Consider the following 23112-nt stretch of genomic DNA (forward strand, 5'->3'; position numbering starts at 1 on the left):
CCCGGGCCAAGTGTGAGCTCTTTGAAGACAAGTTCCATCTTCAGCTCCTATTTCTGAGGACCTACAAGCCTTTTAGGGCCCCAAAGGTAAAACCGTAAAAACCCTGCCCTCCTGAGAGGCCCAGTCTTGCAGGTGAAGCAAGTCTTGCTGGGCCACGAGTCACCTTGGTGCACCTGACACGGAAGTTTGATGCTTGGGAAGGCACTCGTCTTATTGCAGAGCCCACTGCCCACTACTGCAGACTGAGCACATGGAGACTCTCATAATCCCGGCTTCCTTTCCCCCAGCTTCACACCGTTCCCTCCTCACCCACAGGGCTAGGCCTCTGGGCAGCCGGCCCCTTACAGGCACTCGGGGCTGGGCCGGCAGGGTCTTGGCAGTTGTTTTGCTTGTGAACATCAGACACGTGATCAAACCTTTGGGTGCCCAAAGGGCCTGTGCACTGGCCATGATAGCGCTGGGTTCTGCTTCTCAGAAGCTTGGGGACTTCTCCCTCGAAACCCTTGTCTGGAGCTGCCCTTTCCTCACCTGGTCCTTTCTGCTCACTTCTTTTTTTTTTTAAAAAAAAAGTATTTTTATTGATTTCAGAGAGGAAGGGAGAGGGAGATAGAAACATCAATGAAAGAGAATCATTGACCGGCTGCCTCCTGCACACCCCACTGGGGATTGAGCCCGCAACCTGATATCGAACCTGGGACCCGTCAGTCCGCAGGCCAACACTCTGTCCACTGAACCACACCAGCTAGGGCACTGCTCACTTCTTTTAGCCTGGTCGGGGAACTCCAGGGCCCCACGTCAGAATTCAGGGTGTGCCTTAGTTGCTTCAGCGCCACTGTCGGAAAGGAGTCGGCCTGTGACTGGGACTGCAAGCCATCAGCCTTCAACACTTCCTCTCAGAGCAAGCCCCGCCCTTGGTTAGGATTCCTGCAAGGCCTCCGCTGGCCACCAGGAGGCTGAAGCCAGGGCACTTTCCTGGGGGACAGGCCGCAGCGTCTGAGCAGAGAGGCTCACCTAGCTATGCCCCCACCCATGCTCCACTCCAGTCCTAAGTCCCCATAGCACATATTCTCCCTCATGAGCCCCGATTTGCCCTGTCTCCTGCTTTCCTCTGTCCAAGGAATCCCCACAGAGGCTCTTTAATGCTCCCTCAGTAAATTTCCAGAGTTTTCCCACGGCTCCTCCCCTTAAACAGGGAAGAGTGGACACTCCCCTCCGTCCCCCAGCTCCTCAGGTTCCAAAGCCCTGGCTAGTTCTCTGGGAGGCAGTGGTTCAATCCTCTCACTCATGACAAATGGAGAAGGCTCATGTGGTGCTGCCAGGCCCCAGCCACTCAGCCTCTGCAGGCAGCCCCTGCAGGACTGAGGCCCAGTAGCCTCACGTCCCCTGAGGCAGCTTCACTGTCCTCTGGAGCCTGGAAAGACAGTCCTGTCAGATGAGCAAAGGCAGGAGGCGGCTAGCGAGCTCACTGCCACGATCACTGCAGGGTCTGTCTGCACCACCCCCCCACCCCCCCGCCATGCTATCCCTCTGTGCTGTTACATCCCTTTCACCACTTGCCAAACAGCTGTGCAGACAATTCCTTGATCAAACAAGATTGCCTTCTTGAGTTTAAATTTTATTTTACAAAAAGAGAAATAAAGAAAACTGATAGGCAGTTATACTGACTTACAATTGTTCTGTTTGCTTTTTTAAAAAAGTGACATGAAACACAAGTAAAAATAAATACGTCATAGAAACAGCCAGTTGCCCAGTCTCTGGGGCAGGAGCACCTGCCCTGCGAGAGGAGGGAAGCCCATGACTACACCGGCAGAGCACCAGCCACAGGTGCTCCTCAAAGCCAGGTGCAATCCCAGGCCTCAGGGGGCGTCCTGAGGAAAGAAGACGGAAAACCAAAGCCAGGTGCCAGGTCCCTGGGGCCCCAACCCCCCCCCCCCGCCCCCACTCCTGGCAGCAATGTGGCCTTAGTGGTTATCCACTGCGACCCCCTCAACCCACCTGGACCTCCTTCCCGACCCCTCTGGAGAGGGTACAGGAAAAAACCAGTCTTGAGCGGGCTAAGGGGATTCTTCTGCTGAGTCCCCAGCCCACCCTGAGTAACACAACCAGACAAGTCAGTTTACACTCATGTGCACATGAGGTGTGTGCATGTGCACACACACACTCACAGGCACACACACACACACACACACACACACACACCCCTGGGCTGAGCTCTCTTCCAGAGGAGGGTCCTGGATCAGGTCACAGTATGAGGTCCCCCCTCTTCTGAATATCACCCCAGTAGTGGTAACAGAAAGTACCCAAATCTCTCCCAGCCTCTGCCCCAGACTCTGCAGCCTGCCAGGCTACCTCTCCCGGACTCAGATGCACCTTTTCCTCAGTCACATAGGCCCAAGGGGAGAGGAGAGGCAGACACAGTCCCTGAGAGCAAAGAAGTTGGACATCGCCTGCTCAGGAAGTTCATTGTAAGACTTGGGTATTCATAAAAGGCCCAGGGCCAAGCTAGTGGCACAGACAGACATTTAGGGTAACAGTGGAATACACAGGGCAGAAGAGAGGCGCCAGTGGGAGGGGAATGGATGGGGAGGGCGACGGGTGGAGAGTGAAGCACTCAGGCCTGGAGGGGCAGGTTCCTGGAACAGTGAGCAGAGGACAGAAAGTCTCCTGGGTCCACCGGGGAAAGGAGCTCCTCAGGAGTTCTGGTGGCAAAAGAGCCACTTGGCTGGGTGTACAGGAGGCCGGGGTTCGGAAGGGAGACTGGTCTTCTGAGGAATCACAGGGAACTGGGAAACAGGAGGAAGGGTCATGGCCAGGAACACTAGGAACAAGGAATGTGAAGCCCCCAGACCTTCCACATGGGAGCACTCGGTTCCGGAGCAAGGCCAGGCTTGCACAGACTGAAGCGGACGACTTGCTCTGCTGACTTTGGGAGTGACAGTCCCCCGCAGATGCCTAAGATTTGGTTGTCCGTTTCCACCTATCAGCAGAACTCCCCTAGCTTTGCTTCAGACCCTGGAGTGGGAAATATATTTAGTTGTGAATCACAAGTATATAAACTTCAGACACTAATTCCTAGGGAAGAGAGTGCCAAGGACCAGCGTTATCCTGAAGTCGGGAGATGACAAAATAGATGCTGAGCACAACTCGAGAAGGTGAAGACTTTGCAGAATCCAATCTGATCCAACAGGGTTCACTTACTTTCTTAAGTGGCTACTCTCTGTTCAATTTTTATCCACAGATACTAAGAAAAGGAAATCACACATCACTACACATGGAATCCTGAAGCAAGTTGTACCATATTCCCTTGGTGAGAACTTAGGCTGAACCAGCCAGACGGGGCTTCTGTGGAAGATGAGGGAGGGGAAGTGCCCGGGCCGGTCTCCCACCTCCCTCATCTCCCCATCCCTCCCTCACGCAGGCCTGGACGGCAGGTGGAAGCCACCAGCAAGTGTCTCTATCAAAGCAGCTGTAGAACATGGCCCATGGCCTCTGAGACAGTCCCTGCTTCCCTCACACACATGCTCACTGCCTACCAGCACACAGGAAGAGGCAGCAGGGAAGTCAGAAGGGTTTTCACGGTCATTAAAAAAACAAACATGGAACTGGTAGCACCCCAATTTCCCGTGACCCCACCCCCACCCGCCTACACAGTATAAGCTGCACATATCGAACAAAGCCTTCTACAGCCAGGTCTGCCTCCTGAAGCTATGGCCTCTCCCCAGTTATAGCAAGACCCAGCCCCTGGAAGCACTGGGTCGACAGCAGGCACACACTGCCTCTCATAATACCCATTCACTTCCTGATACCTCCAAAGCCCATCCCTCCAGTGACTGGTCTCAATTCCTTGCTGGAATAGTTTGTGGATTCTTGAGGCTGCTGCTACGAAGTTTTAGAGGTGCACACAGAATGACCCCTCCTTAGACACACACACACCTGCTCTGGGATCCCAGTGCTCTGGGGCCTTGGAGGTATCAACTGTGGCCCAGGGTGAGTGCACTCTGCAAACCGGAGACCTGGGGTAGCTCACGCCCTCAGCACCAGCCTCAACCTGAAAGCCCACACTGAGTCCACTCACCACCCGCTCCTGGTGCATCTGAGAGAGCACTGGTGAAATGCTAGTTTTAAATTACTAAAATAATTTGCATAGCTAAATTGTAGGTCTAAGGCTTCTATGAGTAGGAGAGTTAAGAGTCTGACAGGGTGCCTATGAAAAGAGAAAAAAAGCGCCTTAAGTCCCACTCTTGGTGTAATTGGACAGCGCGCGCGCGCGCACACACACACACACACACACACACGTGCACACGCACTTACACTCGTACATGCACACCCCCATCAGCCATCTCCTCGTCTCTTCTCTGGGAACAACACCCCCGAGTGTGTAAGGCCCCCCAACAACGAAAACCAGCTGGTGGAAGAGTTACAGAAGCAGCTACTACTAGGGGTGACCTGACTAAACTGCCTCCAGGACATGGGAGGCAGGGGCAGCAGCTGCCCAGTGAGGACCCCCTGGGGAGGGGGTGGAGCTCTGCAGACAGACACCGTGTGTTCATCATAAAGACCTGCCTGGAGCGGCCTCAGCAGGCAGGGAAAGCCAAGCGGAAGACAGCCAGTGTTTGCGCCTAAAGACTAGAAGCCCCGCCCATGGCACTGGCAACAAGAAAGGGTTGACCCAGAATGGCTGGTATGTTCCTTTAGGACAAAGCCAGGCTTCAGGCTCCTAGAGGAAGGGCTCCTCCATGTTCCTTCAGAGGATGGAGGTAGCAGACAGCAGGCCCACACTGACCATCTGATAGGCTGGGGAAGTCAACACATTTCCCAATAGGAAATCAAGTCTGTTCCCCCAACGCAGCCATCTATGCACAGCATAGCGAGCCTGCCTCTAAGTCTAAGGACGCAACTCCAAATTTGGGGTCATTTAGTTTCCAAAAGCAAACTCCATGACCCCAAGTTTCCAGCTCTGTGGAACGAGTCTCATCCCACCAATTCTCCAGACACAGGAGTCCCTAGTCTTCCTGCAAAAGATGGCTATTTGGTGCACACCTTGGTCAAGCCTGGCTTTCTTTCCATGGCCAGTTCACCACCCTCGGGGATGCCCTCGGGGATGTGCTCACCGGCAGCCATGGGGTCTGGGGTATTTTAAAACTGCCTTTCCCATCCCCTACCCTCTTCCCTACCCCAGCCTCCCCTTCCCACTACCAATAACAACAAAAAGACACATGAAAAGTCTAAATAATAAATAATTGCCCATAAGAAATAAATTAACTGAGCTCTCTACCAGGGAAGGCAGGGGCAGGAAAAGCCACTGGGACAGGCAGTGGGGCTCAGGTCCATCCCTGTGAAGCATGTCCTTCCAGCCTCCCCCACAACACAGGGTTTCCCTCCTGCCTCGCAGTTTCTCTCCCTGGAAAGGGCTGCTCCGAGGCAGCCACTAGGGAGAGGCAGAGAGGGGCAATGCCCATTTCTCCCATTATCTCCCCCAAATTCCACAACCAATGTGGCTCTGAAAACCAGGGACTCAGGTTACCTGGGCTCCTCTTCACCCACGAGAAGGAAACTTGTGGTTTCCACAGCTCTCCTGGGCTCACCCTGACGTTCGTTCTAACTGCCATGAACCACCACACTCTGATTTCCATTTTTAAAAAGATAAATTCATTTTTCCCCCTCATTCGTCCCTCCCTTCCTCCCCCCCACCTTCATCCCTGCTGTTACATACACGTACGTACATACATAAACACACACACGCACAGCACACATACCTGGTCTGCTTCCTTCCCACCCCCTAAAAAGACTCCACTTCACGTGGAATCGCAGTCTGCTCTCCCTGCCCACACTCCTTCTCTACCCGCCCCCCCCCCCTCACTCCCCTCCCTTCTCCAGGCCAAGCTAAGTCACCCAGTAAGGCAGGTCTCTTGGGAGAGAATGTTCCCAAAGACAGAGATGGGATGTGAGTGCCTACACTCAGAGGGGCAAGCAGGCAAGCTGACAGCTAAGCAAGGCAGCAGGAAGAGAGGCGGGCTTCCCGGCCCTCCAGTCCTGTTTGGGTCCCTGATTTCCCACGATTGCTGCTCTGCTGGAATTTTTTGCCTTTGTTGGGCTGCAGCAGAGCCCTGCCACTATGGTCACCCCCCTTCCTTGTCCTCTTCCTGCCCCTCCTGCCAAGGGCCCTACTCTCAGAAGCCCAGACAGCTGCCTTCCAGCTTGGTGGGCAATGCTGGGGCCCTGAGTGAGGTGGAGCGGGGCTCCCAGCTACTTCCCAGTGACCTCGATCACATCATCGTCCTTGTCCTCATCGTCATTGGAGCTGAACCCCACCTCAGCCACCTCGTGAGAGTCAAATGGAGGCACCTGGGACTGGAGGAGGCCGCCAGCTGGGTAGCCCGCGTGGGAGGACATGTAGCCTGGGTAGACCGACATGCCCCGGGAAAGGTTGGTGGGCAAGACAGGGGTGGGGAAAGGGGCAAACATCCTCGGCTCGGACAGGAGTGGCTGTGAGAACGGGAGTGAGTAGCTGGGCAGCATCCCTGGAACAGAGGGGTTCAGCATGAAGGAAGGGGTGCTGGCAGTGACTGAGGTAGCCGTGGAAGAGGAACTGACGGGGCCTGCTGGCACCAGAGGGTCAGTAGTCACTGGAAACACCAGGCGGGCATCTGCCAGCAAATTGGACAGCTGGTAGTAGGAGGGGGGACTGCCCATAAACAGGGAGTTCTCCCCAGCCTGGGAGGTGAAGGGGGTGGTGAGGTTATGGTTTAAGGAGACGGGTGGCATGGCAAACCCGCCTGCAACTGGATACCCGTGTTCATACGGCTGCACGGGGGCTGGTAGATGGCCCTTCCTGGACCGCCGGCGGGCTGACTCCTGGGCAGCAGATGGTGTGACCAACTTCCGCTTGTGGCCCCTTAAATCCAAGACTGGGTGCCTGTCACCACAGGGCTGGCCGGTCACCAAGAGGGAACTGTTGAGGCAGTGGCTCCCAAGTCGAGGCTCCGTCCCAAGAGCAGTCCCAGGCACAGCACTGCCGTCCACCAGTTGGGCAGGGGGGCCGGGCAGGCCGGCGGTGGAGCTGGGGGAGCTCTGGCGGGACTCGCGGGCAGCGGCCACGTCCGCGTACTGCTGCAGCTCGCTGAGGATCTCCGGGCTGTCGGGAGAGACAGGCCTGGCCAGCCCCTCAGGGTCGGGAGCTTTGGGTGATGAGGCACTGGGTCTGCCGTTGCTCGTAGACTCGAGAGAAGGCCCCTGGGAACCTGGGGACAAAACGTAGGTGACTGAGAACCAGAATGGCCAGGGAGAAAAGGAAAACATAGGAGAAAGTTCCATGAAAGAACAAAAACATCCCATCCTGTGTCCCCCAAAATTCAAATAGTTTGATGTATAAAGTCACCCAGTTAACTTTCCCCGAGGAAACAGGTCTCTCCTTTCCCTGACTATAAAACTCCACAAGGTGAAGCCCATGAGGTCATGGACATGAAATGCTAAGTCATCAGTCTTAACCCCAGTCAGGCTTGCAGTGACCAGGATTGAAGAAAAGAGGAAAGTGCTTCTAACAAGTCATCCATCCTGGCTTAAAACCAAACAAAAGCCTTAGCTGTGGAAGATGATGGGGAGGCCTGATGGGGACGCCTGGAAAACCGGCTCTGGCCTGGACCTCGGGCACATGTGGAGCTGTTAACTCGTGTGATAATGCTGCTGGCTCAGAGGGGAATGCCCTTGGCCTTAGGCTGTGTGTGTGAAAATGTTTAGGGGTAAAAGTGACATGATGTCCTCGATTTGCAAATAGTTCAGATAACAGGAAGGGAGAGACAAAAGCGAGTGCATGGCGAAAGGAACAGTCATTGGTGTTGGCGCGGCTCTGTGGGTGCTCACGGTGCCGCTCTATCAACTGGGCTGGCTGTGTGCACAAAAAAGCAGTCTAGCTCTCGGTGCTTCCCGGAGGAAGGATGGAGGAGAAGCTCTCACACAGGGGAGCCTGGCCAGAGCACCTCACTGTGAATGAGCCCACATACTCTTTAACCTGGCGATCCGCCCACATCTGGGGATTATGCTGCAGATACACCACGTGCCCGGGAGACAGTTCTGCATGTGGAGTACAGCAATCTGAGCACCCCAGGACAGGGGACTTGGGATGCACGGTGCTGTCCCACCCTGTCCCACCCAGCGGCATCCTGTGCACACCCTCCAGGAGGCACAGCTATAGCAGATAAGGCACCAGCCCTGGGCTATCCATTGAATGAAGGACTAACCAGTGTATTATAGTAAGTGAGCATTCATTTGAAAAATACGAAGCAAAGTTATACACACGTTTTTTATCCAAACAGGCACACATGTTTTTTATCCATAAAGACACACACATCCCTGTACTGCATTCAGAATATCTCTGAAAATGACAGACGAGAAATGACTGGCTAGAGGTATGGCAGGAGAAAAACTTACTTTTCACTTTACCCCTTTTTGTACCTTTTGAATTGTGAACCACGTACACATTATTTACTAAAAAATTAATTACAAGTGAAACTAAACCAAAACACAACACATGTCCAGCGGTGAACGGGAGGCAGAGCCGCATGCGATACCTGAGGCAGCCATCCGGCCATCTTCAGGGGCTTTGGGTTTGCCCGTCGCTCGGACAGCAAAGATCCGCCCGTCGCTGGTGCGGATGTACGTCCCTAAGAAGCACGAGGAAGACTGTGAGCGGCAGACAATGCCCTCCTGCCAGCCGTGGGCTGGGAAACAGCTATAAACTAGGTCTCCCACCCTCTCTCAGACGTCTGCAATGATTGGTGAGGACGGAGCTGCGGCCCAATATTAGCCCTTTTCTCCACAAACACTGGCTGCATCAGCACCGCCACAGGCCCTGCTCTAGAGCCTGGCCCGCTGGGGGAGATGGACAGGCACAGGAGCACCCATCAGGAAAGGCTCATGCAGTGGAGGAAAGAAACAGGGGCGAGGAGGAGCACAGGCACTCTGGCCCACGCCTTCCTGCCTCAATGCCCTCTCTGTTGGTGGGAGCAATTCTAGAGCTGCGTTCCATTCCCAAACGCTAATCTACTATCCCGTGTTTTTTTTTTTTTTTTAATCAATCTCCTGGAAAATCCGGGCTGCCTCCAGGCCAGAGATTGGCAAACTTTTCCTTAAAAGGCCAATTAGTAATTCTGGCTTTGTGAGCCATCAGCTCTCTCTTGCAACTACTCAACTCTGTAGCATAACAGCTAGTGCCGCTATGGTCTAAAATACTTATTTATGGACATTGAAAGGCGGATCTGGCTGGTGCACAGCAGAGCCTGCCCTTTACCCACCCCTGCTCTAGGCCCACAGGAGCATCTTTTCCTTGAGCCTAAAGGTACTGTGATCCAACAGAGGCCGGGGCGAAGCCTCCTTACTGACACCGAGCCTCAGGAGCTCCCAGAGTGAAGGCTGGCAGGAATGACAGGCGTCGACACTGTCCCGACAGATTTCATCCCAGCAGTCTCACCTTCCTTGTAAGGAGGCAGAGGCAGTGGATTTTCCCAATTACCACACTTTGACCTACTTTCCCCTCCTGTTCTAAATCCCACTCTTCTGTTTTAAATTCGCCAACAAAGAGTGAACCCACAAAGCCTAGCACCCCACTCTTGGACCCTAATAAAGGCAGAGACCCAGGTCCATGTTCTTTCTCTTTCTCCCCCGTGACCTCCATGTGAGACCCTCGGGCATAATGTACCCTCCAGAACTTGTGAATAATGCTCTTGTATCTACAACGTTCCCTGATGGCTGCTGTGTGTTCCAGTCATAACAGCACACGGGCTGGTTCAGCCACAGCACTGGCTCTGGGGAAATGTCCACGGGGTACCACAGGTGCGTGGGGCCAGGTGAGTCAGGCATTCCTAGCCAACAGCACCGCAATCGACAGGCTGGGACACAAAACACAGTGTCTATCCAAACCCACCCCAAATTCTCCATAAAAACCATGTCAAAATACAGGGTTGCGGGGACCCTAACTCCCTTCTCTTAAGCCACTTGCCAGATATCCTTGGGGCCCCGCCCACAATACTGAGCTCCTGGAAATGTCATTTCCTCATGCTTCCCGGATGTACGGATTCTGCTTCCCAGACCGGACAGGGGGCGGGCGGGCAGGCGGGCAGTCTCACCTTTCGTCCCGCGGATGATGTGGATGCTCTCCCCAGCGTTAATTCTCGCCTGTACATCTGTGGAGCTGTTGAGTCCAGGAATAACAATATCTAGTGAAGACACAGACCTCAGATTTAGATTCCACAGGGCCTGACTAAAGCAGGGAAGGAAACCACAGTCCACATCCACCCCGTTTCTCAGCGGATTCTCTAACGCCTCTCGGTGGGCAAAGATCAGAGCCAAGGACAGAAGGCCCGCAGTCCTCTCGCAGCTGTCTAATAGAGAATACTCCGAGAACCAGAAACTTCTGAGAAATCTGATCATCTTTCGGGTCAATTTCCCTGATTTAACTAAAATTTCATAGAGTTTCTGGTTTAGAAAGTTGGTTCAAATGGTTATTTCTCTGTATTTTTTCTCCTCTTGGAGTTATTGGCAAGCGCCTGCTCCACATCACTTTAGGATGTTTGAGGTGTTAATAAATACTAAAATTCCTGCGTGAACAAAGTGATTTGAAAAGGGACAGCACCCAACCTGTGGTGGTGACCACCTTCTGCACAAGGACGCCCGCGCGCTGCAGGTAGTTGATGGGGAAGTTCATGGCTGGGTTTGTGCTGGAGGCACAGCTTACGCCGCCTCCCAGGGGGACATGCCGGGGCATCATGGGGATGGGGGTGGACTGCACTGGACGGACACTGGCCACAGGCTTCTCATCGCTCTTCAGCGTTGGCTGCCTGTGAGAGAAGGACAGCACACTCAGAGAGGTCGGCAGAACAGCCACCCTTCCCTCCTGCGGAGCCCTTCAGGCCCCCCCCGCCCCCCTCTCCCCCCAGCCTCAGCTGCTGCTGAGGAGGGTCAGAGGACTGACAGAGCATGGTCAGCTCAAAAGACAAGACGCAGGGCTGAGGCAGTGGAGGCAGAAAGGCAGTGAGGGATGACGCTTCTCGGAGCCTAAGGAGTCAGATGTCAGTGGGATGACGCCTTTAATGGGGATTCGGACGGTCTATCTACACACACAGGCACTCGCCCTTGGAGGAAAGTCAGGGAAAGGCAAGGATGCAACAGGGAGGAAAAGTTCTTCAGCCTCCAGTGCATGCAAGCTGCAGACAAACGGGGGGGAACCTGACCACTCACCAAGGAGAAAGGCCACGTGACGCCACATGTGCAGGTCAATTTGAGAGACCACCTGTCCAACCTTAATGGTCTTTACTCTCTGAAACTTCAAGTATCAGTAAGCAATGCAGACACCCCTCTCCTCTGCATTACTTTTCATTGGGCTCCTCCTGGGGCCACTCCCCAGGATACCCCTCTAGTCACGACCACCACAAAAGCAGCAGCAGCCAAAACCCTGTGCCCAGCAGCCAGGCCTCTAACTGGCACGTGCCCATGGCCAGCCTCTCTTTCCATTCAGCAACAGGCTTCTGCCCCACTCATATTCTAAACAATTCTAGAAGTTTGCTCAAGGAAAAGGTTTCTCACTCAGGACTGGGGCACAGCCACAGAATGCAATCCCATGAGCAGCAGCAGAACGCACTGACTGCACTCCAAGGCCCATAAAGACCTGGCCTTCACCCTTGCACTTCAGAGCTTAGCAAGGTCTAGGACAGTGATGGTGAACCTATGACACGCGTGTCAGAGGTGACACGCGAACTCATTTTTTTGGTTGATTTTTCTTTGGTAAATGGCATTTAAATATATAAAATTAATATCAAAAATATGTCTTTGTTTTACTATGGTTGCAAATATCAAAAAATTTCTATATGTGACATGGCACCAGAGTTAAGTTAGGGTTTTTCAAAATGCTGGCACACCGAGCTCAAAAGGTTCGCCATCACTGGTCTAGGACCAAAGTGCTACGGATAGGATGGGCTGTACGGGAGGACTGGGTCTCTGTGTTTTGGGAACCTGCACCTCCCAGAACACAAATGGACTCTCCTGAGTCCCAAGACCAGCAGCTCACTCTTCCTGCCAGAGCCACTTAAACCCCGGGGCTGTGGACTGCCTGACACCTCACCCAAGAGCAGGCCCGCCAGTTCTCAGCAGCCGAAGAGCAGTTTACACAATGCCGCAGCGGGAAGTGTGGCCTGGCCCCACAGCAGACCTTCCTGCCCTTTCAGCGACTCACCAGTTTCTCTGACTGAAGGCGGGGATGCTGGTCAGGCTCTGGTCGCTGGCCGGGTAATACTGTGCATACGACGGGCGGGTGTAGGGGACTGATGTGCGTTTGTCTTCCTCATAGCTTTTCTTTGCTGCTTTTTTCTCCGCCTTGGTCAGCTTGTGATCCCTTCGGTTAAGGAGCAATGACTCATGCTCAAAAGGCTCCTGGGGACACAGGAGGGTGTTGATTTAATTATCAGTCTTTGTGCAAAATGAAGGGTACACACTGAGCCTTGCTTTGACACCAAGGAAGGGCTAGCTGTCTCCAGCACTAGCGAAGAGCCTGCTCGCAGACACATGCAGGTTCACTGTCCTTCTGTCAAGAGTATGACTCACAAGTCTAACAGCACAGCTTTAGACCACCTACATCTGCCTTCCACATCAAAAGGAGGGCAGAGGTCAGAGAATTAACAGGCTACATTTTTAAAACGTGCCATCTCTCTTTCTGCTAGGAAAACACACTGGCCAAATTATTCCACATGGTTGAGCCCAGCACTTGTAGGACCAGACCAGGGGCGGGAACTGCATGGGACAAGGAAAAGAACCCATGGCGTTCAAGTTGCCTGCGTGAAACAAAAGTTTGCACAAAGACAAGCTCGCCAGACGAGCCTCCCCCGCTGGCCGCTGGCCCGCCAGGGGCTGTTACACCCCGGGCTCTCACCTTGGTGATGAGGTGAGGGTACTTCCGGCAGGCAAGCTGCAGGACGGGCTCCTTGATGCCCTTTACGTCCAAAGATGCTTGGGGAGCCGGCTCCTTCTCAACGAAGTGCAGTAGGTTCTCCACCTCCTTCCGGGTAAAGTTCAACATTGGATTGAGATCATCCACCACGCGATCTGAAAGGGAGAAGACAAGGAGGCGGTCAATATGTGGCAAAGAAGACTGCAAAGGCACAGCTACAGAGATCAGCAGAGAGGAGAGAGGCTGTGGGTGGCACAACTGGCCCTATACCTGAGCCACCGAAGGCGGCCCCTCCGTATCTGAAAGTTAAAGACCAGGTGGGAGGCCCCGGTAAAATGGAAGTATTATAACAGAAACCTGCTAGTTTAGCTCTTATACCCTAAACCCACCTTCAACAAGTTGAGGTCACTCCCTTCTTAGGCAATTATTTGAGTCAGAATGAGATGAGAGGACCTGCTGGCTTGCTATACTGGGAAGCCTGCCTGTATTCCCACAATCTCCCTGTCCCTGAACACCTGGAAACAGTAGGATGGCGGCCTATATCAATGTGTCTCTTCTGAACCTGGAAGGCAGCCCACCTGACATGCCCTGCTTGGAAATCTGACGGTCATAGATCTTCTTTTCGAGGGTGAAATCAGCCACAAGGCGGTAGATGTGGCAGGGCTTTTTCTGGCCGTAGCGGTACACCCGACACACTGCCTGAGCATCATGGCAAGGGTTCCAGGAAGCGTCAAACACCACCACTCGGTTGGCACCGATCAGATTCACGCCCAAGCACCCAGCCCTTTAAAACACAAACCAACAATCACAGAGCCTTTCGTTTTAAAGGTAGTTTTCAAATCAGTTTTACCCACTGTGACTCCTACCCCAACACCCTCCTCTTTGTCCTAAGCCCAACATACTGAGGATCCTGCTGTCCTGCTAATGGACAGTGTATGTCCTCACCCACTCTAAAGTATGCCTGGAACATGCGACACGCAAGTGCCCCCAGCACAGAAAGCAGTCCGCTCTCCTCCCTGCTGAGTGTGATGTCACTTGGCGAGGGAAACTGCTAACAGCTCAGGAGAACGGCTGGTTCATACCCTATCAAGGGCATTCTACTTGGCATGAGACAAACAGGCCAGCAGCCTTTTACAGTTCTATTGCACTTCCTACTTGTTAAAACACTCTCACATTCTCCACATCGTCTCAGCCTCAAAACATTCCAAGGGAAAAGCTAATTAAACCGTTGTTAATGAAGGTGTCAAAGAACTTAATGACAGTGTCACGATCGCCCTTTAACACAACTTCCTTTTGGTGTCTCCTCTCTCACTTCAAAAACAAGTCACAGCCCTGAGCAGATCTCTTCTGATGGAAATTGGATGAGCCTTTGGGGTGCCTGCCCATGTGGCCAATTGCCCAGAACACACCCTCTGGCCTATCCTCCCAGGACCCACTCACCTTGTGGAGAGAAGGAACAGCCAGGTGGTGAGGTTGCTGGGATCATTGAACTGATTAATGAGCCGCTCCCTCTCAAAGGCAGGGGTGCTACCGTCCAGCCCTAGGACAGAAGGAGAACCTCAGAAATGGCCAGATGAGGGCAGGGGACAAAGCAAAATCCTGGGCAAATGTGTTTTAAAAACCAAGCGCACACACACTAGAGAGCTCTGGTTTACCTTGAGACCCAAGTTCCTATAACTTAAAAATACCCCCAGGTGGTTGTATGCACAACAAGGATTAGGAACTGCTTCTCCCTTTAGTATCTTGTGTCGATTCTAAGGCCAAGGTTCCTAGACTTAAGAGTGCCTAAGAATCACCCTAAGTATAGAGGCTGGGTAGACACTGGCTCAGGTGGCCCTCTGCCTCAGTCCTGCAAATCCTGACAGAGCACAGATGAACCAAGGGTTTGTTTTGATAGGGATGATGTTCCTCCACTAGGAACCTGCACTGTTAACAAGCTCCCAAGGCTGAGAACTTGCTACAGGGAGACACAGAGGAACAGATACAGCGCGGTGGGTGGGACATTGGAGTGAAAGGGGGAAGCTCGGAAGGAGTCCCCTTTAGTTAGGAAGCATGAGTAAGGGCAGGGAGGCTTCTTTTGACACCGTGGGCAAAGCAGAGAAAAGGGCAAAGCTAGTTCTCATAAGTTCAAGCACAGCTCAGCACTTGACTAATTGGGCAAATCCAGAGACAATACAAAGCTCCAGGCCAGACCTTGTGCTGGGTCTCTTCGCACCCCTGAACCTCTGATGCTTCTCAACAAGCACCCTCCACCCCACAGGAGACACCTGGCAATGCCTGGAGACACTATCGGTTGTTATAACTGAGTTGATGCTACTGCCATCTAGTGAATAGAGACCAAGGATGCTGCTAAACATCCTACAATGCACATGACTGCCCCCGACAACACAGAATTATCTGGCCTAAATGTCAGTTTCTGGTCAGTAAGGGCCTGAGGTCAATACTTTTCAGCCTTTTTTTAATTTTTATTTTTATTACCACCTTCTTAAGGAACCTTTTTATACATTTTTTCCCAGTCACCATGCCCCCCTTGTAACTTTAACACCACAGATCTATTGTATGTTTACTTACTATATGCTTATTTGTGCTTTATTCTTCAAAAAGTTAAGTTTTTTTGCCCCAAGAACCAGTTTTCACTGTTCTAGGGATGCTATCTCCCCCACAGAGAATGCATGATCTAGACTTGTGTTCACTCCACTCCTTCCCCCTAGAATGACCTCTGGGCCACACAAGCTCTGTTATCTGTCAAACCCCCTCCATGTTTGCAAGTCTAGTGCAAGCTTTGCCTCCTCCAGGAAGCCTTCTTTGACCATCCTCACCAGGACAATTCTGCCTTCCTTAGAACCCAAGGATCTGTCCTCAAGTTGTCACGTCTCAGATGAAGATGAGGCGTATGCCTGCTACTTCTCTGCAACGCCCCACCCCCATCTCGCCTGAGTTCCTCAGCACCTAGGACAGCACCTCACGCCTAGAAGCTCCCTCTCAGTCTTTCTTTGCTCCTGGGCTAATCTGCTGCGCCTGGTCTCTAGGACTGTGGCTATAAATGAAATATTTCATGGAGAGAATGGAGAAGAGAAACTGAGAGAGAAGGAAAGTAAACCCTTAAGTAGACCTCGACAAGGCTCCAGGAACAAGGCAGCAATTAACTCACGGAAGTAGCTGACGTTTCGAACCCACTTCTGTACTCCTTGCCCCTCGGCACCAGGTAGGCAGGGCACATCTCGTTTCCCTAGGAACTCCTCGATGAGAGCCAAGGTGGAAAGGCTCTGGCTGAAAGGAACAACACTTGGTTCAGAAGGCTCCCAGACCCACAGGCACCTTGCTCTCCAACAGGCCCACAACTGTATGCAGTCCTCTGGCGTTGGGAGCTCCCACAACCTACTCCCTGTAGGAGGTAACCCCACAAAGAACCACCGCGGTATTCTTTCTAGCTCATAGTGGGAGCAGAGTCATCCATACAATTACTGCCGGCACCCGGCTAAAAACTCTCTACCTGATGACTTGCTCAGCTGGGAAATTCTGGGGTTTCACTCAGTGCCTAGTATCCAATAACATCAGCATTAAAAACCCACACTGCGGCCAGCCGGTGTAGCTTAGTGGTTGTGCGACGACCCAGGAGCCAAGAGGTCATTGGTTTGATTCCTGGTCAGGGCACATGCAGCCAATCAATGAAATTTCTCTCTCATCAATGTTTCTCTCTCTCTATCCTCCCTTCCTCTCTCTCTAAAATAAATAAAAACCTATTTTAAAAATGAAACAAAAACCCACACTACATGAGTAGACATCAGAGCCAACTATAGGCCACAGGCAATATCAAGGGGAGACGAGCACTCAGCTGCTTCTGAGTGTGCAGAGCCAGTCTCCTCAGGATGATCCATAAAAGCAGCTGCACCCCCCACCCCCCCGCCCCGTTAGAACCACTGCTGTCCTTGCAAATGCACCCCAAGTGGAAACCCTCATTCCGAGGCTGCCAAGCCAGACCGCTGCCACTGAGCTCTCATTGGAGCACACTGGTCAGACGCAGGAGAAGCAATCTACTCTGTGTCGGTTCCCTGAGGAGTCAGGCCTTGATGGGACTCAAAGCTCTGGCTAGACTGAGAATGTGACTCTGGAACAAACTGCTTTGTTTATTTGGCCTTATATACAAAGCTTACTTATTTTAAAAAGGCCGAGAGAGAGAGAGAGAGAGAGAAGCAGACTAGACCACAGATCTGCAAGTGTTTTCTGTAAAAGGCCAGACAGTGAATATTTTTAGGCTTCGCAGACCACATACAGTCTCAGCTGTGTTTCCTTTTTCTTAAAACCCTTTTAAAATGTGAACTCTAGTTCTCAGGCTGTACGATAACAGGCCACAGGCCACATTTGGCCTGGCCACAAGTGGAAGGGTTAGACTATGATCTACAATGTTAGCCCATGGTCTCAAATTGTTCTCTGAAGAGAATAGCATTGGCCCAAAAAAACTCCAAGAAAAAGAAAATGCAAGACTCCCCCCCCCCCCCCCGCCCCCCGCAAGAAGCACTGGCTTGCAGAGGCATGGAGAGTGGAAAGGGGGCTGGCGTGACCCCACGCGTCTCACTCTGTAGGGATGTGTTGCTGTTACCAGAGCCACACAGTGTCATTCAGAAAGTTTTCTTCTACCTGAACACGAGGATCTTGTCACCAAGCTTCACGCTTTCCTCGATCAGGTGGAAAAGCAGTACCATCTTGGGAGAGTTCTCCAGGACTCCAGTCTGGTAATTAGTCAAAAGGTCCTTGGCCTGTGGAGAGAAATGAGGCAGCTTGAGCGGGTCCATAGAAATCTCTCCCTCCAAGACAGCAGCAGCTCACGGGCCACCTTCATAGGTCCCTGCACAGACCCGGCAGCATGTGCACTGCGCACCCTGCCCCTCCCCACGCGGGCTTCACACATCCCTTCTCAGCAGTGCCCTACGGCCACAGAAGCATCCGCCTGACTCACCCATTCATACGTGACAATGTTGTTGCCTCGCTCCTGGAAAGGGTTGAAGCCGACCCCTTGAAGGAACTTGCTGTTGGCTGCCTCTCCCATCGAGGCGGCCAAGGCACTGTCCTCCCCCTTGACTTTTGTTCCCTGTGACGGGCAGCGGGCACTAGTCCCCGCGGAGCCAAGCTCTTCCACGTCTAGGTCCTGCTCATTGGCCAGGTTCTCCTTCTGAAGGGCTTCATATAGCACGTCAGGGTGATTCCAGATCTATGGGTCAAGTCAGAGAAAAGGTGGCGCAGGGCTGAGAAGAATGTAAAGGTGTCCCAGAGTCTGGAAACATGTCCTTGCTCAAACACACACCTCCCACAGCACACAATCACCAAAATGTTAAATATCCCAAAGACCTCGGGCCAAAGACCTGGACATTCATTTCCACTTACCGACCAATCACATAACACACAAAGAGGAGAGGTCACACCAGGGGCAAGCCAGTACGTTTGGTACATAAGCCTTGCATCCTATTCTTGTTCACTACGAATGCTCCTGTTTCACTGAGTGGCCACAGTCAACCACAGTATGAAGCAAGACAAAGTCACCCTATGGACAAATGTATCTGCCTTCTAGCTGTCCAACCATAAGTCATTTGAGGGGCTACTCCTGGCAGGAGTTGAGAATCCCTGGGGAGGAGAAGGGGTGGGTAAGACGGGCGTTGGCACCGCAGCATCCTCCAGACCACGTCTGCCCTGGTCTCTAGGACTGTGGCTACAAAAGAAATATTCTGAAACTCCATCTATCCCCAGCCACACCCCTTCAGCTCACATATTAAAGCAGCGGCCAATCAGAAACAATGCCCAGCAGGTCAGCTGAAAGCTAAGAAACAGGTCCCCCGTGAGGTAACAGGGAGCACTTGTCCAGATCAAAGACAAGTGAGTGTTCATCACCTTGCTCCCGAGGCTGAGTGCTAAAGATTCATGGCCTTGCTGTCCCCAGCCATCTGAAGCACTGTCGGGATGAAAGACATCTCAACCCGATGAAATACAGAAGCCCATGGGAGGCGCCCCAATGACTAGTCTAAACCATAGAGTTCTTGAGTCCCAATCATGTGAGCAAAGACACTGTCCCACAATGTCCCGCCGTCACCTGCTCTCCCAAGTGAAAAAAAATCAGTGAGAAGGGAAGTGGTTCCTCAAGTTTGGTGGAACAGGCTGTGCAGCCGAGTTGCACAGCACAAGGGCACCATTTGCAGTGCAGTGTGAGCACCACTCCCGGGAGCTGTGCGCGTGCAGCCATCACTGCTCTCCCGAGAGCCCCCAGTCCTCCAATGCAGAGGAGGCCCCTCTGCTCTTATTCCTCCTTTATCAGGAGCCCCCAGCAGGAATAACTCCCTGGGGGCCATGTGCATTCTTGGCCTGTGTCTCAGTATCCCTGAGGCCTCCACGCACCTTGCAGCACACACAGAAAGCCTTGAGGGGGTTCAGCCCCAGCCAGCCACTGCTGCCACAGTCCCGGAAGCGGTCCATGAACTGTGTGTACAGATCGCGCTGGATCTTGGAGAGCCGCACCAGGATCACATTCTCTTCCTTGGCAGGGAGATGAATCTTCAGCACAGTGTGGCCTCTCCTAGAACGTAGACCAGAACTGACAAGGCGTTGTGGCCGGGGCATCACTGTAGGACAGAACCAGACCCTGCTTCCTGCCACACCCACCTCTCGAGGCTCACAGCAGCCTCTCATGAGGACTGCTTCAGCAACCATCAAGACGAAACTCAATAAAAAAAAACCACACAACTCAAAATTTTAAGGATGAAAACAAAAGCAAGAGGCAGTGGCCTGCCCCAGGTCACGGATGGGGTGACACAGACCAGGAATTCCAGGTTCTTACCCCGATTCGGGGCTGTTCCTCTACGCTTTCTCCACACATGCCATGTTAACCAGGAAAAACAAGGGACTGCTGGGGACCAGAGTTGCTATACGCACCAAGAGGCTGGCCCAGGCAAGACCCACCCTTAGAACCACCCGTCCCCCTTTCACACGAGTCAGCAAGATGCCAGCTCTTTCTCTGCTCCTCAGCAGGTAAGGCAAGCACCCATGGTAACCACAGATCAACTTTTGAAAGAAGCACTTCTAGGCCAAACTTCCAGAGGACTGAAACAGTGGTACCCAGCCTCTGCCAGCTACTCAGGACATGCTGTTGAGTAAAAGGAAGTTGGACTCATGGCCCTCCCGGAGTGCCGCCCACTCCTTTGGAGGACGGCTCACCTCTGCACGAAGCCCTCCAGGAGGCTGTGCAGGACGTGGCTCCGGTACCGCATGAGGCGGACGTCCTGGGGCGTGCTGTCGATACACTGCCCGTTCAGGATGGGGCGCTCGAACATGTTGCTGAACTCCTGTCGGGTGCCCAGGAAGTCTGGGCGCACGAAGTCCACCATGCACCAGTACTCGATGAGGTTGTTCTGCAGGGGGTACCCGGTCAGCACCACCCGGCGGCGGGAGCGAATGTTCTTCAGGGCCTGCGAGGTGCTGGCCTGGCAGTTTTTGATGCGGTGGCCCTCGTCGCAGATCACCACATCAGGGCCAGGGCGGCTCAAGGCCTTCTCAAACTCTAGGGAGGGAAGAGGATCCGGAGTCAGAGGGTGGGAGGGCCTGTTCTTAGTCAACAGTATGAGAAGTAGGGGTGCACCCTGGAGGAGACAGAAGAAATGAAGGAAGCAGGAAAGCAAGAGTCAGCCCCCGTCACTGAAAGGGAGCCAGCCATCCAAGCTCCTATGTGGCGTGTGACACGTGAGCCTGGCCTGTTGACTCTGAGTAAATCTCTCTCCCTCCTTTTTCCCCTTTATGCTCAGAGTAAAACCAACTTGCATTCCTAGGGCTTAGACCAACTGCGCAGCAGAGCGCATGGCTTTACAGAGCACCCGCCGAGGACTAAAAGTGAGTCTGGGTCAAAGTGACAGGAATGGTCCGGACACTTCAGCTGGCTCTCCCCACTGTCAGCATCTTGGTGGCGGAGGGCTGGCTGAGGGGAGCCAGCTAAGGGCAAGTCTTCCTGGACTCACTCCCCAGTCCTTGCTAAAAGGCAAACTCATCCCCACTGTGTAACAGAAGCAACCCTACAACAACATACCCTCAGGGTGAAGAGACCTACAAGACGAAAGGGCCTCTGAACCCTCCGGAAACTTTCTTCCCCAAAGGGACACAGGCCCCTTGGAAGAGGGAGTAGAACTATGAGAGAATGGCTTTCCCTAGAAAACCGGGATAAATTTTGTTTTATAAATTCACAAGCAGTAATACTATTACTCTGTGACTTAGGACTTTATAAATGTGTTCTTAATGCTGTCTCAGAACACCTCTAGGAAGTGGTACAGGCAGCGGTTACTCTTCCAGCTGCTCTGAGAGAGAAACGGGCCGGACAGGTCGTGGGCTCCTCTGAGCCAGTCTGGGGCCTGGTCTAACCACTCATCCACGGCCTCCGAGAGCCAGGATTTCCGGTTCAAGGCAACACAACTCACATCAATAAAGCTTCACGCTTGACGAGGCGCTATTGCAGACACTATTTCTTTTTCCTGAAAAACCCCTAAGGCTGCCCACCTCTCCGGAACTCCTGCTGGCGATCTTCCTCGTCCAGATCAATGATGACCGGGTGAGACCGCTTCTTGCTCCTCTTCGGTCTGCCTGTGGCAAAGGACTTCTTCAGGGTGAGGAGCCTGTACATTTCGTACCCCATCAGGAGCACCCCACCCTCTGACACCCAATCAGCCATCACTTTAGCTCGAGCTGCCATTGTCCTGTAAGAGTGAACAGAGAGAAAATATTACTGCTCCCACTGCTCCCCAGGAAGAAGTCCTCACAAGCAAAGCTGTGCTGATGTACACTCAGGATCCTGATTGCCAAAGGCCAGTGGAGCCGCACAGGGCTGGCCGCTGCCCAAGTACTTTCCCAGCATCCTAGAGATTGTAGCGAGGATGGACGGGGTCACTGATGATGGTTAAATAGCAAAAAACAGAAATTCAAGGGCACAAGGCAAGCAAAGGCGACAACCTCCTTGGATGTACATGCATGATTACAATATCGGAGGGAGAGTTATTCCTAGAGTCAATAGAAGTACTAAATGCAAGGGCTGCCTCCTGCACTTCGGCTGCCCAGGTCCTGGTACCTGAAGAGCCAGGACAAGCAGGAGAGGAAGGGCAGCTGAGACCAAGGACACTCAGCACAGTCCCTCCTTCCTGAGCAGCTGAGCCCTGCTGCACGTGGACTCAGCCCTGAAAGCTGAGCAGGAAGAACAGGTGAGAAGCACCTGTGGGCCACCAGTCTCCTCAGTTGGATGTGCATGACCAAGCCTCGCAGGAGGCAGCCTCGACAGAAGACAAAGCCTGCTTCTCAATACCCATGCCGAGAGGCAAGGGCAGCATGGAGGCGGGCCCGGACCAAGAAGTACCTTTAGATGTTTGGGAATCAGGTTGATATATGGAGAGAAAATATAAATAATTTTATTCAAATCTGAAACAGCCGTAACCGGTTTGGTTCAGTGGATAGAGCGTCGGCCTGCAGACTGAAAGGTCCCAGGTACGATTCCGGTCAGGGGCATGTGCCTTGGTTGCGGGCACATCCCCAGTGGGGGGTGTGCAGGAGGCAGCTGATCGATGTTTCTCTCTCATCGATGTTTCTGACTCTCTATCCCTCTCCCTTCCTCTCTGTAAAAAATCAATAAAATATGTATATAAAAAAAATCTGAAACAAAGAAAGGTTTGCACTTTTCAAAGCCTTGAAGTTTTACCATTAAAGGTCAACTGTAGCCCTGATGCGGTGGCTCAGTTGGATGGAGCATCGTCCCACACACCAAAAGGTTGCAGATTTAATCCCTGGTCAGGGCATGCACAGGAGGCAAACGATTGATGTTTCTCTCTCACATGATGTTTCTCTCTCTCTTTCTCTCTCTCTCTCTCTCTCTCTCTCTCTCTCTCTCTCTCAAAAATAAATAAATAAATAAATAAATAAATAAATAAATAAATCCACCGGCAAGAGTTAAAAAAAAAAAAAGGTCAACTATAGATTAATGGTGCGCCGCTTAAAAGAAGAGACTGCCCTAGCCGGTTTGGCTCGATGGATAGAGCATCGGCCTGCGGACTGAAGGGTCCCAGGTTCGATTCCGGTCAAGGGCACATGTCCGGGTTGTGAGCTCGATCCCCAGTGGGGGGCATGCAGGAGGCAGCCAATCAGTGATTCTCTCTCATCATTGATGT

The 23112-nt window shown here is 52.7% G+C and overlaps 1 protein-coding gene across 7 annotated transcripts in view; it reads right to left on the reverse strand.

Moving 5' to 3' along the window:
* Positions 1–5867: 5867 nt before the first annotated feature.
* The window catches only part of RAD54L2 (RAD54 like 2), a 51972-nt gene continuing 34727 nt past the window's right edge, over positions 5868–23112 (reverse strand). For 4 of the 7 annotated variants that reach the window (XM_036333417.1, XM_036333412.1, XM_036333415.1 and 1 more), the window contains 14 exons: positions 21461–21657; positions 20135–20477; positions 19319–19496; positions 17892–18143; positions 17573–17691; positions 16086–16204; positions 14375–14474; positions 13513–13718; positions 12917–13089; positions 12224–12420; positions 10633–10832; positions 10122–10211; positions 8568–8660; positions 5868–7241 (listed from right to left, as the gene is read on the reverse strand). In XM_036333417.1, coding sequence (XP_036189310.1) covers positions 6247–7241; positions 8568–8660; positions 10122–10211; positions 10633–10832; positions 12224–12420; positions 12917–13089; positions 13513–13718; positions 14375–14474; positions 16086–16204; positions 17573–17691; positions 17892–18143; positions 19319–19496; positions 20135–20477; positions 21461–21657 — 3262 coding nt within the window. In that variant the 3' untranslated portion in view covers positions 5868–6246. The remainder of the gene's footprint in view (positions 7242–8567; positions 8661–10121; positions 10212–10632; positions 10833–12223; positions 12421–12916; positions 13090–13512; positions 13719–14374; positions 14475–16085; positions 16205–17572; positions 17692–17891; positions 18144–19318; positions 19497–20134; positions 20478–21460; positions 21658–23112) is intronic. The other 3 variants (XM_036333418.1, XM_036333416.1, XM_036333419.1) reach the window with 3 other exon arrangements.

Source organism: Myotis myotis, unplaced genomic scaffold (genome assembly GCF_014108235.1).
Source record: "Myotis myotis isolate mMyoMyo1 unplaced genomic scaffold, mMyoMyo1.p scaffold_m19_p_13, whole genome shotgun sequence".
Lineage (NCBI taxonomy): Eukaryota > Metazoa > Chordata > Mammalia > Chiroptera > Vespertilionidae > Myotis > Myotis myotis.